General features: G+C 32.8%; 2 protein-coding genes across 4 annotated transcripts; both read right to left on the bottom strand.

Moving 5' to 3' along the window:
* Positions 1-5,908: 5,908 nt before the first annotated feature.
* LOC105435854 (extensin) lies at positions 5,909-6,834 on the bottom strand. The gene has a single exon (XM_011659080.2). The coding sequence runs from the start codon at positions 6,720-6,722 to the stop codon at positions 6,153-6,155; it is 570 nt and encodes a 189-aa protein (XP_011657382.1). The 5' UTR covers positions 6,723-6,834; the 3' UTR covers positions 5,909-6,152.
* Positions 6,835-7,651: 817 nt separating this feature from the next.
* Positions 7,652-13,238, bottom strand: LOC101203326 (U-box domain-containing protein 51). 3 transcript variants are annotated; one of them, XR_969804.2, is made up of 10 exons: positions 12,559-13,238; positions 12,339-12,421; positions 11,846-11,967; positions 11,548-11,760; positions 11,132-11,441; positions 10,927-11,028; positions 10,301-10,729; positions 9,326-10,093; positions 8,995-9,140; positions 7,652-7,962 (listed from the first exon to the last, which is right to left on the bottom strand). XR_969804.2 is itself a non-coding variant. In XM_011659078.2 (9 exons), the coding sequence occupies exons 1-9, from the start codon at positions 12,722-12,724 to the stop codon at positions 9,105-9,107; spliced, it is 2,229 nt and encodes a 742-aa protein (XP_011657380.1). In that variant the 5' UTR covers positions 12,725-13,238; the 3' UTR covers positions 8,575-9,104. The 3 variants fall into 3 exon arrangements, 2 of the variants coding, with proteins under 2 accessions (XP_011657380.1, XP_011657381.1); XM_011659078.2 differs by lacking the exon at positions 7,652-7,962 and having other exon boundaries at positions 8,575-9,140; XM_011659079.2 differs by lacking the exon at positions 7,652-7,962 and having other exon boundaries at positions 8,575-9,140; positions 12,555-12,721.
* Positions 13,239-13,785: the final 547 nt, after the last annotated feature.

The raw sequence follows: 13,785 nt of genomic DNA, 5'->3' as shown, positions 1-13,785 counted from the left end.
TTCTAATTTGGAGATTGTGGAGGAACTTATTGTAATTTTGAAGTATTTTGATAACGTGAACTACATCTCTTGTTTGTGAGTTTTAGTTTGGATACATTTAAATATTGATCGGCTTCCCATGCTTAGACCGCATAGTTTGATGGTTTAGGTTAACATATATAATACATGGCATATAGTTATAGGTTAGTCTCTAAGAAAAGCGATAGACCACCTTTTGATTCAAAGGGAGAAGAGGCAAAAATTGGAACAAAAATATCATTTGATTCGTCAATCCTTAAAAAACGAAATCGTTGAGTGAGAAATGGAAAATTCATGGAAAGTTACAATCCCCACCGCGTAATAGTGCACCCACACGTCTTCATCGATGTTTTTTAACCGGAAGACCGAGAGCAAACTATCAAGACCTTGGGTTCTCTGGACACATACTTCGTGAAATGGTTCATGCATGCTTGTTGCTTGGGATGACAATGAAGAATATTATTCTATTGTTCTAAGGGAAAACTCTATTGAATGTTTAATTATCTTAGTATGATTTCTAAAGTGTAACGTCGTCAGTTAAATTGATTGTGAAGTTTTTCATCTAAATAAATTAACTAATTTGATATTTAGGAACCTTGGTTAGCTTTTCTAACTAAGCTAGACATAGTCGGTAAGTTAATGTTTAGGCGGTTCTATTCCTTTAAACTAAAACACATTTCATTTAATTACACATCCGTCCTTTTAATTTTGTGATTCTATTCTTATGTACTTTATTTAATGTTTCAACCTCCCTATCATTTTTAAATCGATAATTAATTTTGATAAACTAATTTTCGTGCTTCCATCGACCCAATTTTGCTTGTAGTACTTATTGATTGTACGATAGAAAATTCATTTGATTGGTCATTTACAAGCAACAATAAAAGACTTCACATTCACTAATATTTTTACAAGATTGAGACCTTGATTTTTCCATCAACATTGATATGTTGAACCTTGATCACAGTGAATGTATTTTTATTCAATAAAGCTTGAAAATATAGATTTTAATCCCTCACGTTTATAAATAATCTTAAACGCTCCTTTATTTAACTAACCAAAGGTTTGGCTCGATACCGATACATTATGACAAATACGATTCTAGATAAAAGTCGTAAACAATAGAAAATTATTAAACAAGATGGTGTGGATCCTACATAATAATTATCTCTCTCAGTTACAAAAGATTATATTTGTTGATTACGAGAATCTCATAATAGACCCGTCTCATTAAAACTATATAACATTTGTAAACAACGACAAACTAACTAGGCAGTAACGAGTAAATGACAAAGTTACAAAATAGGTACACTGCACAACATCCCACAAAAGAAAAGGAATAGAAAAGATAAGAAGGAAAAAGAAAAGAAAACCAAAAAGATGACGATATTTGATATATATGCATATCATGTTTGAGCATATATGTATATATGCCCTTTGCCACTTTCCTCTTTTCTATCCAATCAATTATTGGGTATTAATTCCCTCAAAAGTTCAATCTAAGTTTCATATAAATTTTATAAAAAAAAATCATATTATGCTTGGAATGGAATTCTACAATGTTATCATTTCTTATCATTACCCCTTCACTCCCTAAAAAGGGAAAGTCTACAAAGTTAAAGGATTGGTCACCTTATAATCCTCTAGGAATCTTCCATGTGATAAAGATGAATTTACGGATCAACTCCACGCCTTTATTTCATACATAAGAAAACAATTAAAACATGATTTATATAATCTCGTATCGTCACGCACAAACATGTTCACACCATGCCAACAAGAAGGTGCAAACATCGTCTCACTATTGTAGGATACTCTCTTTGTTCACACTATAAATTTGTTTTCATAAATATTTATGAACTATACATTAATGAATGTCGATAAACCTTCCAACTTTATTTTTAAAAAGTTTGTTGATGTGAAATAGTATTAAAACTTTTCTTACTACCATAATGTACGAAATTTTCATAACTTTTTTTTTTATAATCTCTTTTTCTTATACAATATTATTTTTTGTTTGCAATGAGTTTTTTCTTTCAAAAATAAAAAAATGAACAAACTATTGGTCATCTATGGAAGAAAAAAAAATATTAATCTTCATTTTTCTAGAAAGTATAAATATTTTATCAATTTTTCCTTTTTTTTTTTTTTTTTGACAATTTTCCTCTATAATATCTAAATAAGCTAAAATTATATTACTTTTAACATTAAATACTCTAACAAATAATTAAATGATTGCTATAATTATTTAGATAAAATAATTAACATATATTATTCCTTTCTTATGAGGTTAGAACTTGAATTAAGTGTTTAATTTAAAAGGCAGGTTGATTTATAAGCAAGGAAGATGGTGTTTTATCGTCACTAAAAATCTTAACTTTTTAGTGTATTTTAAACTATTTTAAAGAAAAGAGTCTAAATAAGGAAAAAATCGTCAAAAATAGTAATTTTCACTAAATATTTTTATTTTCGATAGAATCCAAATTTTTACTATAACGTGTAAATATTTTAATTTATTTTTGCTATTTTTAAAAATATTCCCTCAAATAAACATTTTTTTCCTCGTCTTTGTATCGAGAAATTTGTGGTTTATCCATTTTGAAATGATTGGAAAATTCCTCCCACGTTCTTTATCTTCATTCTAAGAGATGGAAGGAAAAAGAAAATCAGAATATATATCTTGGGAATGTCTCTCTTGTTGGGTTTAATTGAACAAACTTTGAAAATCACTTTGGATCTATCTCATTTTGAACGTGTTCTAAGAGTCGAGGGTGTAATATAATATCTAATATAACAAAATTTTAATAAAAATTTATACGAGATTTTAAGCAATAAAACTTTGATTTGTGAAATTGAAGTTCTGTTTTAGGTGGGTGTAATATAATATCTAATATTTATCATTTGATTCTCAAAATTCTTCAAGTATATTTGTTTCAATACTTTGTTCTTAATGTTGATTGTGTTGAGAACTTGGCAACTTGTTCTAAAAAAGTTGGAGTTCTTCTTGAGTTTGAAAGCATTATCTAATCTTTGGACTACTTTTGGCCTTTCAAAGAATATATGGTTTGGAAAAGTTTGAAGTTATTTTGATTTACTGTTTCCAAATTCTCTCCTCTTTACAGTTTTCAATTTTGGTACTTCAAAATGAATTGAAATCATTTTAATTAAAAAGGACCAACCAAAATATAGAAATATTGAACTCAAGAAAAAATGTTTCATAGAGGTACACACCCGATTGACTCCTTTCAGTATAAGCCACACGTCATCGAAAACAACAAAGAAAAATTCCCTTGAAGAGAAATCAAAGTAGATTTATGGATATAAAAGATTATGTTCGTGTCAAATATGATAGATAATAATGCATTGAGTATTTTTTTTCGTACATGAAATTGAGATATACACGTGTGTTTGAATGCAAAATCACATTATTTGCACTTTAAAAAACATCGTCGTCACTGACAACTTTTTTTTAAACTTTAGAATCAAATGACACTAATTTCAATTATATATCGGAAATCAAAAGTGTATTATATCCCAACGACTCCTTGTAATTTCAATGCGTGAAATGAGAAAAAAGAAGTGAATATTAGAGGAAATCGGATTAAGTCTAAAAGTAATGCTATTTTAAAAATAGATCAAAATTTTTGCACGTTAAGATTAACTTTCTAAGTATTTACCATCCAAACGCTGAAAGAGTTTCTTTAAATATATTTTTTAAACGATTGTCTACACAGTATGTACGAAAGAACTCATTTTCTCTTTTTGAGATTTTCCAACGCTATTTTTTCTTTTCTTTTCTTTCATTTATTTTTTAATTATTTGATTTTAGGGGTAAGATTTAATTTTTCTCTCTAAAAAAATTGGTACATGCATGAAAAAATGATAGAAAACAATATCGTTTGTAACGACTATTTTCGAAGACTTTCAACCTATAGACTAAATTTGTAATATAACCAATTTCTTAGATACAAATTATATTCATTAATAAATTAATAATAGTTTATTGCCAACTCAATCTTAGTTTATAAGTATTATGAAAAATATTAAAAAAAATTATAATTCAAAATCTAAATCTGCCACGAAAAACATGTCTAAATACAATTTGGTTTTCAAAATTTATGGTTCGAGATTCTCCATCAAACATGCTCTAATTCGACTAAGTCAAGATTTAAAAAAGTAAAAAAGGTTGATGAAGATCCCGTCCTTTCAAGTGACCGAAATGAAGATGACAAAATTTTGGCTTCGTTTTTTACAAATATATTGTTTGAAACCTACCCTATTTTTGCAAATTATTTTGTCAAACTAACACTATTTATTTATACTCTTAATCCTAGAGAATCCATACATAGAGAATATGAAGAAATTAATTAAGATCAAGAAAGGGATAAAACTATATATATATATATATATATATATATATATATATATATATATAAAAGTTTGCATACTTTAATTTGCTTTTTCCTTCTTTAATTTGATTCCAGACGTGATGCAAGTGATGTCTCTTTATTGCTTCCACATTTGTAAATTGTGTGTATATATATATACCCCTTTTGATCTTCCATTTCACACAAATCATTCTTAAAACAAACACAAACTCAGATTCAAGAGAAACAAAATGCAATCATTAAGTGAAAAAAGAGAAAAAAAAATGTGTGCGACCAGAGGAACGAGAAACGATTATTATGTTACTTAGAGTCTGCCATTTTTGTTTTGTTTGATAATAATTTATTTTCGATGTTCGATTTTTAAAATTTTGGTTGAATTTACTTCTTTTTATTTTTTAAAATTATCTATATATTTTAATTCCTGAGTGAGGTCCTTTTATATTTCGTATTTTGATTTTTGTTTATTTTCTTTTTATATAAAGAAAAAACTCGAAATCCACGTAATTAAAACTTTTTTTTTTCCTTTGGTTCATTTTTTTTAATGCCTAACCATTTTTTCTCTTAAACTTTTAATTCTTTTTTAATAAAGAATAAGTTTTTTTTTCATGATATCTATCAAAATTATCATGATCTAAACTACAACTAATCCTATACGCCGGTCCGTATTTCGTACGTGATAAAGAAAATAATAATTCAATTTTTTTTATTAAGAAAATTGACCTCATAGTAAATTTTCATTTATGTGGACGTTATAAAAAACGGATGCATGCGGTCTTTCTCACGGTCTATTTCTAACACGAGAAAAGAAAAAAAGAAAGAATTAGGGGGTGACAGAAGAGAGGGAGCACACATAGTTGTTTTCTTGCATATGCAAAATATAATGTTGTGTTCATTCATTATTAACTTTCAATAAATGATATCAATGCTCGAAGCTTTGTGTGCTCTCTATCTCTCTGTCACCCCTCTAACCTAATTAACCCATCTGATCTCTCTCTCTCTCTCTTTTAACCTAAAATTTATGTTGTTAATGTTATAATCCTTTCACTCTCTTCTAATTACTTACTCTCTTTTTTTTGTATAGGTAAATTTAAATTAAAGACACTCTGCTAATGGATGGCTAAATGATGAAGAGAGGTTAAAGAAAATTTAAGGAAGAGAAGATGAACAAAGTTAAATCCAAATCACGAGGGCGAAGAAGAAGAGCGTAGCTAAGTAACTAAGGAGATTCAAGGCAATTATCGTGTAGAGAGTCGATATTATTTTTCAAAATATGTGTAAAAACAACTCTTTAAAAGCAATGTAATAAATTAATTAATTTCGAACATATCTTTACATCACGTAGCTACTAGAGAGGAGGTGGTAACGTATATTGCCGTATGTCCAACCATCATATACATAAATGGCTATTTTGAAAAAGTTCAAATTTAAATCTTAAATACATGCCACGTTAGATATGATTTTTTTTTGACAAACATAACTATTTAACTTAAAATAAACAATCGTTATTAGTAGGTAATTCAAATTATAAAAAACATAAATGTTCATAGATGGATTTACATAAACCCATTGATTAAACAATGAAAAATATTTAGCTTTATTTCAAATAAAAAAGAAAAGAAAAAATTCCAAACTTTAAAAAATAACAATTCCCAAAATTCTACTTACCAAAACATTAATCTTCCTTCTTATAAACTTATACTCCAATACCATTAATCAGAGATGCATGAAAATCAATATACAAACCTTTCACCATGAACACAACATCAAATGGAAGAGAAACAAACCCCAAAAAAGCGCCGTCGGAAGCGACGGAGGAGCAGACGATGATGCCGGAGCATAAAAGTAGTAATTATAAGCATTACTATTCGTATTTCCATGAGGCCCAGCCGTCGCCGACGGCGGCACAGGTACCGGGATCAGCACCGGTGGCGGTGGTGGCAAGTTGAAATAATATCTGAATGCGGGTGGCGGCGGGGAATGAGAGGAAACCGCCGTCGCCGTAGCCGGAGGTGGCGGAGGTGAAGGCCACGGCGGGGGTGGAGATGAGGTTGGTCGAGGTGGGGGTGAATTGAGTGGAAAGTAAGCCAGTGGTGGGACATGAGGCACCGGCGGAGGTGACTTGAGCACAATGGGCGGTGGCGGTGGTGGTGGTGGCGCGCAGATGGTGGGGCAAGTTGAACATTCGCTGATACAAAGAAGGCTAACCGGAGGAACGACCTCGACGACACGGCCGTCTTCGGGCACTGCTCGAGCGAGGCGGAGGATAAGAAGAATGAGAATGGAAGAGAAATGAAGGGTTTTGGAGAAATGTTCCATTGATGAATAGGCTGTGGAAAAGAGGAAGCTTTGTAATGAATAAGAAGAAGAGGGAATTGAAGTGGAGAAGAAGAGTTAGAACAAAAGGGGTTGGTTATGAATTTGCCTTTATTGCACTTTTACACTTTCAATTTTTTTTTGTTTGCCTTCTTATAAACTTATACTAGAATTCCATTAATCTTCCTTAATCATTTTTTTTTCACTTTCGAGTATCATTTTTTTTTCACTTTCGAGTATGTTTGGAATACATGTTCAAATATTTAATTTAAAGAAAAACAAACGATTTGATATGAATGATAAAGTTATTATTTTGAGATTAAGAATAATAAGCTAAGTATTATTATATGAAAATGTGTAAATTTGCCTTCAAATAAAGAGAGTAAACAACAAAACACTCAATTAATCAAGATTTGTTTGGATTAAGTAGAGAAGAAATATTTTTTAAAATACTAATTTTAAATCAAAGTTAAACAAGTAGAAATTTCAAAATCCAAACACAAATACAATGGAGTATTAATTTTTAGTTTTCTGTTTTCTAAAATTAAGCTGATGTATATATTTCCATAGTTTTGTTATCCATTTTCAAAACTTCTAGTGAAAATTTGAAACTTAAATTTTTGTTTTTAAAACATGACTAAGAATTCAATGTTTTGTTTTTAAACTATGGTAAGAAAATTAGGGAGAAAAGAAACTCAACTTTTAAAACAAATCTAAGAGTCAAACTTAAAGAAATAAAATGTTTCAACATTCAAAATCTAAGAAGACATCTATACTGCACATGAAAAGTAGTTTTTTAAAAGGAAAAAAGGGAAAAAAAAAACTAATTTCACCATTTTTTTCAAAGTAAAACTGAATTTTATAAAAATAAAAGAGGAAAATAGTCAAGGCTACTGTATTTTCAAAGAAGTACTTTGTTTTTCTCTTTAAAATGTGAAAAATCAAATTTATTTATTGAAAAGAAAGATTTACCATCTTTATTCCAATTTTCTTTATGATGGCAATAGAGTTTATGTAAAAGCTAGAAGCTTGAACTGGATGCTTCAAGAAAATACAAACAATAATCTCAAGGAAAGCTTGTTTCTCACACAACTCCACTTCCTTATACCTTTCTGAAAACATAATCAACCTTTATGAGGATTCCCATCTCCTTGTATAATTCCTGCACTTCAATCTTTTTGTTCATCTTTGCTTTATACGTTTCTTCTCAATCTGGGCTCCTCAATTCCTTCCTGGAGATTCCCTGTTTCAATAAGGACATATTTCACAAGGGTTGCCCCTAACAAGAAGCGATGCATTACAATTACAAACGACTCCATACAGTAAAACTTCTTAAATTCAATGTTAGTTAGTGTTAGGAACCAAGGAAGTACGGCTACCTCTGTCCCACATTGGTTAGAATGGACTGACCGATGTTATACTAAGTGGCTTGGCTCTTCAAAGTTCCACCTCAGTAGGTAGCTTTTAGGGTGAAGTGCTCCAAAGCTTAAATACCTAAAAATGTTATCATTAACAGGTTGTTGAACTTGTGGAAGGTTATGACTGTTGTGGTCATGGTCAAGTGAAGTACCGTTTGGAGTAGCCTGGCTTTCCAGGAATGACGTATTGTTAGGAACCAAGATAGTATGAGCTACCACTTTTAGGGTGTGGTTCTCCAAAGTGCTCAAGGACCTTAGAGTTAGCAAACAAAATGACTTGAAAACTAAGACCTAATTCATGTGGTATAAACTCAAAATCCTTGACACCCATATGCAAAAAATTCTCTATAGAATCAGTCATCTAGAGCTATAAATCAACCCTGCAGAAGTGAGATCCACAAACCAGATACCTATACTATTGAGTCAACTGTAGCAGATGCATTAAATTTCAAAGGCGTTATTGATTTAGTATAAAGCTATAAATTTGTGTTACATTCCAGCCGATAATATCACGACAACATGCGATGAATACAAGTAAAGAGACTATTTCAATCTGCATGACTTGAGAATAAACAAAAGCTATTCCGAATTTACAATGGTTTTTTTTTTTTTTTCCTTTTTGGAATCATGTAATCCAATATAACTTATGGAGTTAGTTGTTTTACTCCGAGGCAATGAGTCTTAGCTGTTGATAAGAACAGCTATGAACTCCCACCCTGGTAGCAAAGATCAATCAAAATCTTCAGATATACATGTATGAAGGATCGTACATCTTCCTAGTATTGAAGAGACAGTTTCTTTATTTTACATTATTGATCCTTCAGCTTTTTCCACGTTCAAATGAAGAACTCCATTACCTTCATGTTCTATTACCAGTTCTTCTGTAAGCAGTCATTAAATCAAGCAACTGTCTTCTTATCGGTTTGCCGGTCCTTTGTATACCGTCACAATTGTCATACACATGTCTCTAACTTCCTTCGTCGGTATAAATAATTCTGGAATCCTGGTTTAGGAATAAAAATGCTGAGCAACATTGGAAATAACAAGTCTAAAACATTGTATCTTTGACTTGTAAAAAAATTTAGTTGAAGTTTGATTACTAAATAATTATGATTAGAAAATATGCTAAGTCAATTTTGATTCTCTAACTTTGTAAAATTAAAAAAAGATTTCAATTGAAGTTGTGACCTCATTTGATGACTGCGGCTTCGAACTGGAACTTGATGCAGAAGAGCGTGAATAGTGATTCCGGTGTTCACGTTTGTCAGAACTCCTCCCAATATCTCTTAACCTGTTGAGCTCTGGAACTATAAGCGTTCCAAGATCAGGCCTGTCTCTCTTCCTCAGTTCAGCGCACTTCAATGCCAACTTCGCAAAATTTGTGGCCTCCTCCAATGGACAATCTGAAATTGTAGGATCAAGCATCTCATCAAACCTATCTTTCTCAATAGCCCTTTGCACATGGTGAGCCAGACCCATTGGAGGCTTGGCAGTAATAATTTGAAGTAACATTATTCCAAACGAGTAAATATCTGATTTTGTCGTCAACTTCCCTGTTTGTTGGTACTCAGGATCAATGTAACAAAATGTGCCAGCTGCTGAAGTCAGATGATATTGTGTGACTTGATCAGCTACAGAAGGTGGGACTAACCGTGCCAGGCCAACATCACTAATTTTGCTCACAAAATTGCGGTCCAGGAGAATGTTAGCTGGTTTAAGGTCTCTATGCACAAGCGGTTCTGGCTTTGCTTGGTGAAGAAAAAGGAGTGCGGTTGCAATTTCAGCAGCTATTTTGAATCGTCGTCTCCATGATAATGGAGGGCTATTCCCTCTCCGGAAAAGTCTGTCTTCTAAGCTTCCATTATGCATGTACTCATATACCAAGCAACCATACTCGGGGCATGCTCCAAGAAGAAGGACCATGTTTGGATGTCTAATACAACAGAGAACCTCCACCTGCAAAACAACGAAGGAAACTTTGTATGAATCCATGAACTAAAAACAGCAGGAATCTACTACATAAATTACTTCTTTGATCTTAGCACTTGCTCACAATTCTTGTTTATTTTTTAGTTTAAAGTTTCAGCTATGTAGTTCTTCTCGTTATAGCATTGGTGTAAATCACATCATTTTAGGCACAGTGATACAACAATATGGCAGTACCTCTTGTTGGAATTGCTTCCGTCCTTGAGCAGCGTCAGGTCTTAAAACTTTAATCGCAACAGCTGTATGATCAAGTTTGCCACCATAAACAGGACCGTATCCACCTTCTCCAATCTTCAATTTTTCAGAGAACTTTTCAGTAGATTCCTCAATCTCCTCTATAGTGTATTTTCTATATCGGACGTCGTTCTGAGCTAGAGCATTCAATGCTCGTTTTTTCTCTTCTGCCTCTCGTCTGGCCTTCATTTCTGCCTGTTTTCTTCTCTGGGCTTCTCTTTCGGCTAGCTTTTGTGCTGCCTCTGCTGCTTCAATGGCAGCTTTGCACTTGGCTTTCTCCATCTCGGCAATAGCAAGAGCAGCCTCTTCAGCTAGCCTGACTTCCTCAAACTTACGTGCCTCATCCTGCTTCCACTGACTTAGTTCTCTTGCCTGAATTTCAAAACAGCATATTTTACGAGTTCTTTTCTTATTTATTCGCAACTAAGCAATAACTAAAAAATTTCCTTCGAGATTGACTTAATCAAAGCACTGTGCTTTACTAGCAAAGTATTTAGTTGGATATAAACCATCCAAAGTTGAGAACTCAATCTAAAGACTCATCTAGTAACCGTGATGAATAGAGTTACCTTGTTCTTGGCTGAGATTGCCTCTTTGCAGGCTGAGCTATACATATCCATGGTTTGCTTTAATTCCAACTTCAATCTTTTCATCTCAGCCTCTAGTTCCCGCTGTAGCAAATAAGTCGGCAGAGATGTTAAATCAATGCAACTGCAACTGCATAACTATCACAAGCATAGAAATTTCGAACGTCAATGACCAATGCACACTTACAGTAGATTGTCCGGCAGCAGAGTCCATTGACAAATTTGAGTTAGCACTGAAATCTAAACTTTGAGCAGTCACATCCATTGAACCAAAAGCCATTTGTGCAGTCATCATATTGTCATCAGATATCGAATCACGACTAAATGAAGACCTAGACCCTCGATTTGGAACCTCTATGTTTTCCAAAGATATATTAGTTGGAGAAGTTTTTGGCCTCTCGCGGGTCAATGCTTTTGCTTGTTTTCCACCGCCATTCCTTTCAGCGAGCATTCTCTCTGTACCAGCACTTTTCCATCCTTCCTTTGCTACTTGGCATCTGGATATACCAAATAATAAAGCAAAAGATTTAAAACTATCTCACTCTATCAAAACAGAAGCTAATCCGAGTATTAATAGGAAGTTAGTTCTCAAAACTGCATTACTTGGCTCCATTTTCTGGTTCACTGCTGCTGTCTGATTGACCATTTGGCTGAACTCCAAGCGGCGACGGTTGTCTTGGTGGCATGGCAGTATTAGCCACTGGCCGAAGAGCTGCCCTGGCAGATATTATCTTCGCTTTTGATATTACATAAACAGAACAAAATTCTGGGGCAGTTTTTATTATGCTGGTTGGCACATCGGGGGCTTTAAATTTCCTGAAACACCACACTCATTAGAAGCTCAAGTTACTCAACACGGATGTGTGTGAGAGAGAGAAAGAGAGCAGACGAAAAGAGAGACCTTGCTAAAGCACTTCTTGTTGAAGCTCCAACTACAAAGCTGTTGATGCAATTCTTATGAACGTAGTCAACAAGCGCTTTGGAAATATCAGGATCGTCAAGAACAACCTCCTTCAGCTGAACCTGAATTTCATAAGCAAACATCCTGATGTAAGTTTTAGTTTCTCAACATAACTCAACTAGTTAAGGAACTTTTTTCCTCAATTAACATTTAAACAATCCAACCCCAGCAAATTCTAATTTTTTTTATATAGAACTCGAAACTTATGATTCTCATCCTTCACTTATGTCGTCATTCACAAACAATGCTAAAGTTCATGCTTCCCTTTGTGGCACTCACAATCATCTAGGACCATGATTCAATCATTCAAATACAAATTTCCTAAACCACTTCCAACAACAATCTAAATTTCAGTCAGGCCTAAACACAAACACCTAGAATGCATAATAAAAAACAAGCAATTTGCAACGTATAACCGAATAAAGGGAAGTACCCCTTTACGAGCACAATATCCACGGTAAGGAACAAATAGCTGCTGGGCATCAGTTTCGCCATTTTCAGAATCGCTCGCACCCTCTAAGAAAAAGACCGACAAAGCAAAAGTAAAACAAAAGCAATCAGAAACTAGACCAACAAAGGAAACAATGTATGTGATAATGATCCAAAAGAAGGAAAAAAAAAAACAAAAAAAAAAACAGATAGAGGGTACCTACGATTAGCTTTATGCCTAACATGAATGAGAATGATAAGTGGATTGCTAATGACCAAATGATCAATAGCCCATCGTACAGCGTGATGGCTGTTTTTATCCTTGTCAATGGCGACCGCCGTGGTGTTCAAGGGAATCCCATCTTCTGGTGGATATGAGGAGGGAGACATCTTTTGCAAAGAGGTTCAGGATGATGGTCCCCAGAGCCGCTTGAAATTAGGCCAAGGTTAGATTTTTCGATTGAAGAGAGCAGTGAGGGGGATGGAGGAGAGTCATGAAGGTAAGGTAAGGGTATGGAGATGATAACAAACATAACAGACATTTGAAGAATGGCGAATCTCCGCCATTGGTTTGATTTAGCTAAATTTAACCATGTCATGACCAAATGAAGAAATGGGTTTGTAGCCATTGCCGTGTGGATTAAGATCGTCGTCATCCTTCTGAACTTTCCCCTAAATTTTGGGAACTCTTCGCTGTAATTGGTGACATCCTGCGGTGTGGATTTCGATACATTTTGATTGTTCTCTTCATCTTCTTCTTGTTGAGGAATGAAGATGTGATCATTTCAATGAATTTTCCCTCTCTCTTCCACAGATTCAAATATTTTCTCATCCATAATAAATCTATAAAGATAATTATTGTATTAAAATTGATCCGATCAAAAGTTTAGAATTGTGTTATTAGAAATGTAATCATAACACAATAAAATTTATCATGATCCAACTAGCTAGTTTGAGAATCTCATTGTAACAAGCACCTGATTTAGTGGTGATTTGTGCTATTTTGTTCAATATTTCATCCATAGATGTTGATATTTTCATAAGATTGAGACCACAACTTTTCGTGTATTTAATTATACTAAACAAAAACAATTCAAACTCTAAAAAAAATCAATATATTTAAAATGGATATTTTTAAATATATCAAAATGAATCAACATAACACCCTTTAATATTTATAGTAAGTACACATTATAATCTATTGATAAACATTAATAGAAATATATCAATATTTATAAGAGATAGATATAAAATTTTACTATATTTTCAACCATTTTACTATTTACATGTGTAAAATATATTCAATATAGTTTATTTAATGCAACCATATATGTTTTAATTTTGTACTTGTAATTTATTGGGATGATTATTCATTATGCATTTCAAAACACGCACGATTCTGTTACAAATGAGCATTAGGTAAAATATCAATTTATACTTTATATCGAAGT

The sequence above is a fragment of the Cucumis sativus genome, chromosome 6, assembly GCF_000004075.3.
Source record: "Cucumis sativus cultivar 9930 chromosome 6, Cucumber_9930_V3, whole genome shotgun sequence".
Taxonomy (NCBI): domain Eukaryota; kingdom Viridiplantae; phylum Streptophyta; class Magnoliopsida; order Cucurbitales; family Cucurbitaceae; genus Cucumis; species Cucumis sativus.
This window is presented reverse-complemented; position numbering and strand designations above follow the sequence as displayed.

What these genes read in the sequence shown, in the direction of transcription:
- LOC105435854 (XM_011659080.2), bottom strand. Translation starts at nt 6,722, where the DNA reads ATGGAACATTTCTCCAAAACCCTTCATTTCTCTTCCATTCTCATTCTT.
- LOC101203326 (XM_011659078.2), bottom strand. Translation starts at nt 12,724, where the DNA reads ATGTCTCCCTCCTCATATCCACCAGAAGATGGGATTCCCTTGAACACC. An exon ending in CAATCTCAGCCAAGAACAAG is followed by an intron (nt 10,730 to 10,926) that starts GTAACTCTATTC and finishes TTTGAAATTCAG; the next exon opens with GCAAGAGAACTAAGTCAGTG. An exon ending in GGAAGCAATTCCAACAAGAG is followed by an intron (nt 10,094 to 10,300) that starts GTACTGCCATAT and finishes GTTGTTTTGCAG; the next exon opens with GTGGAGGTTCTCTGTTGTAT.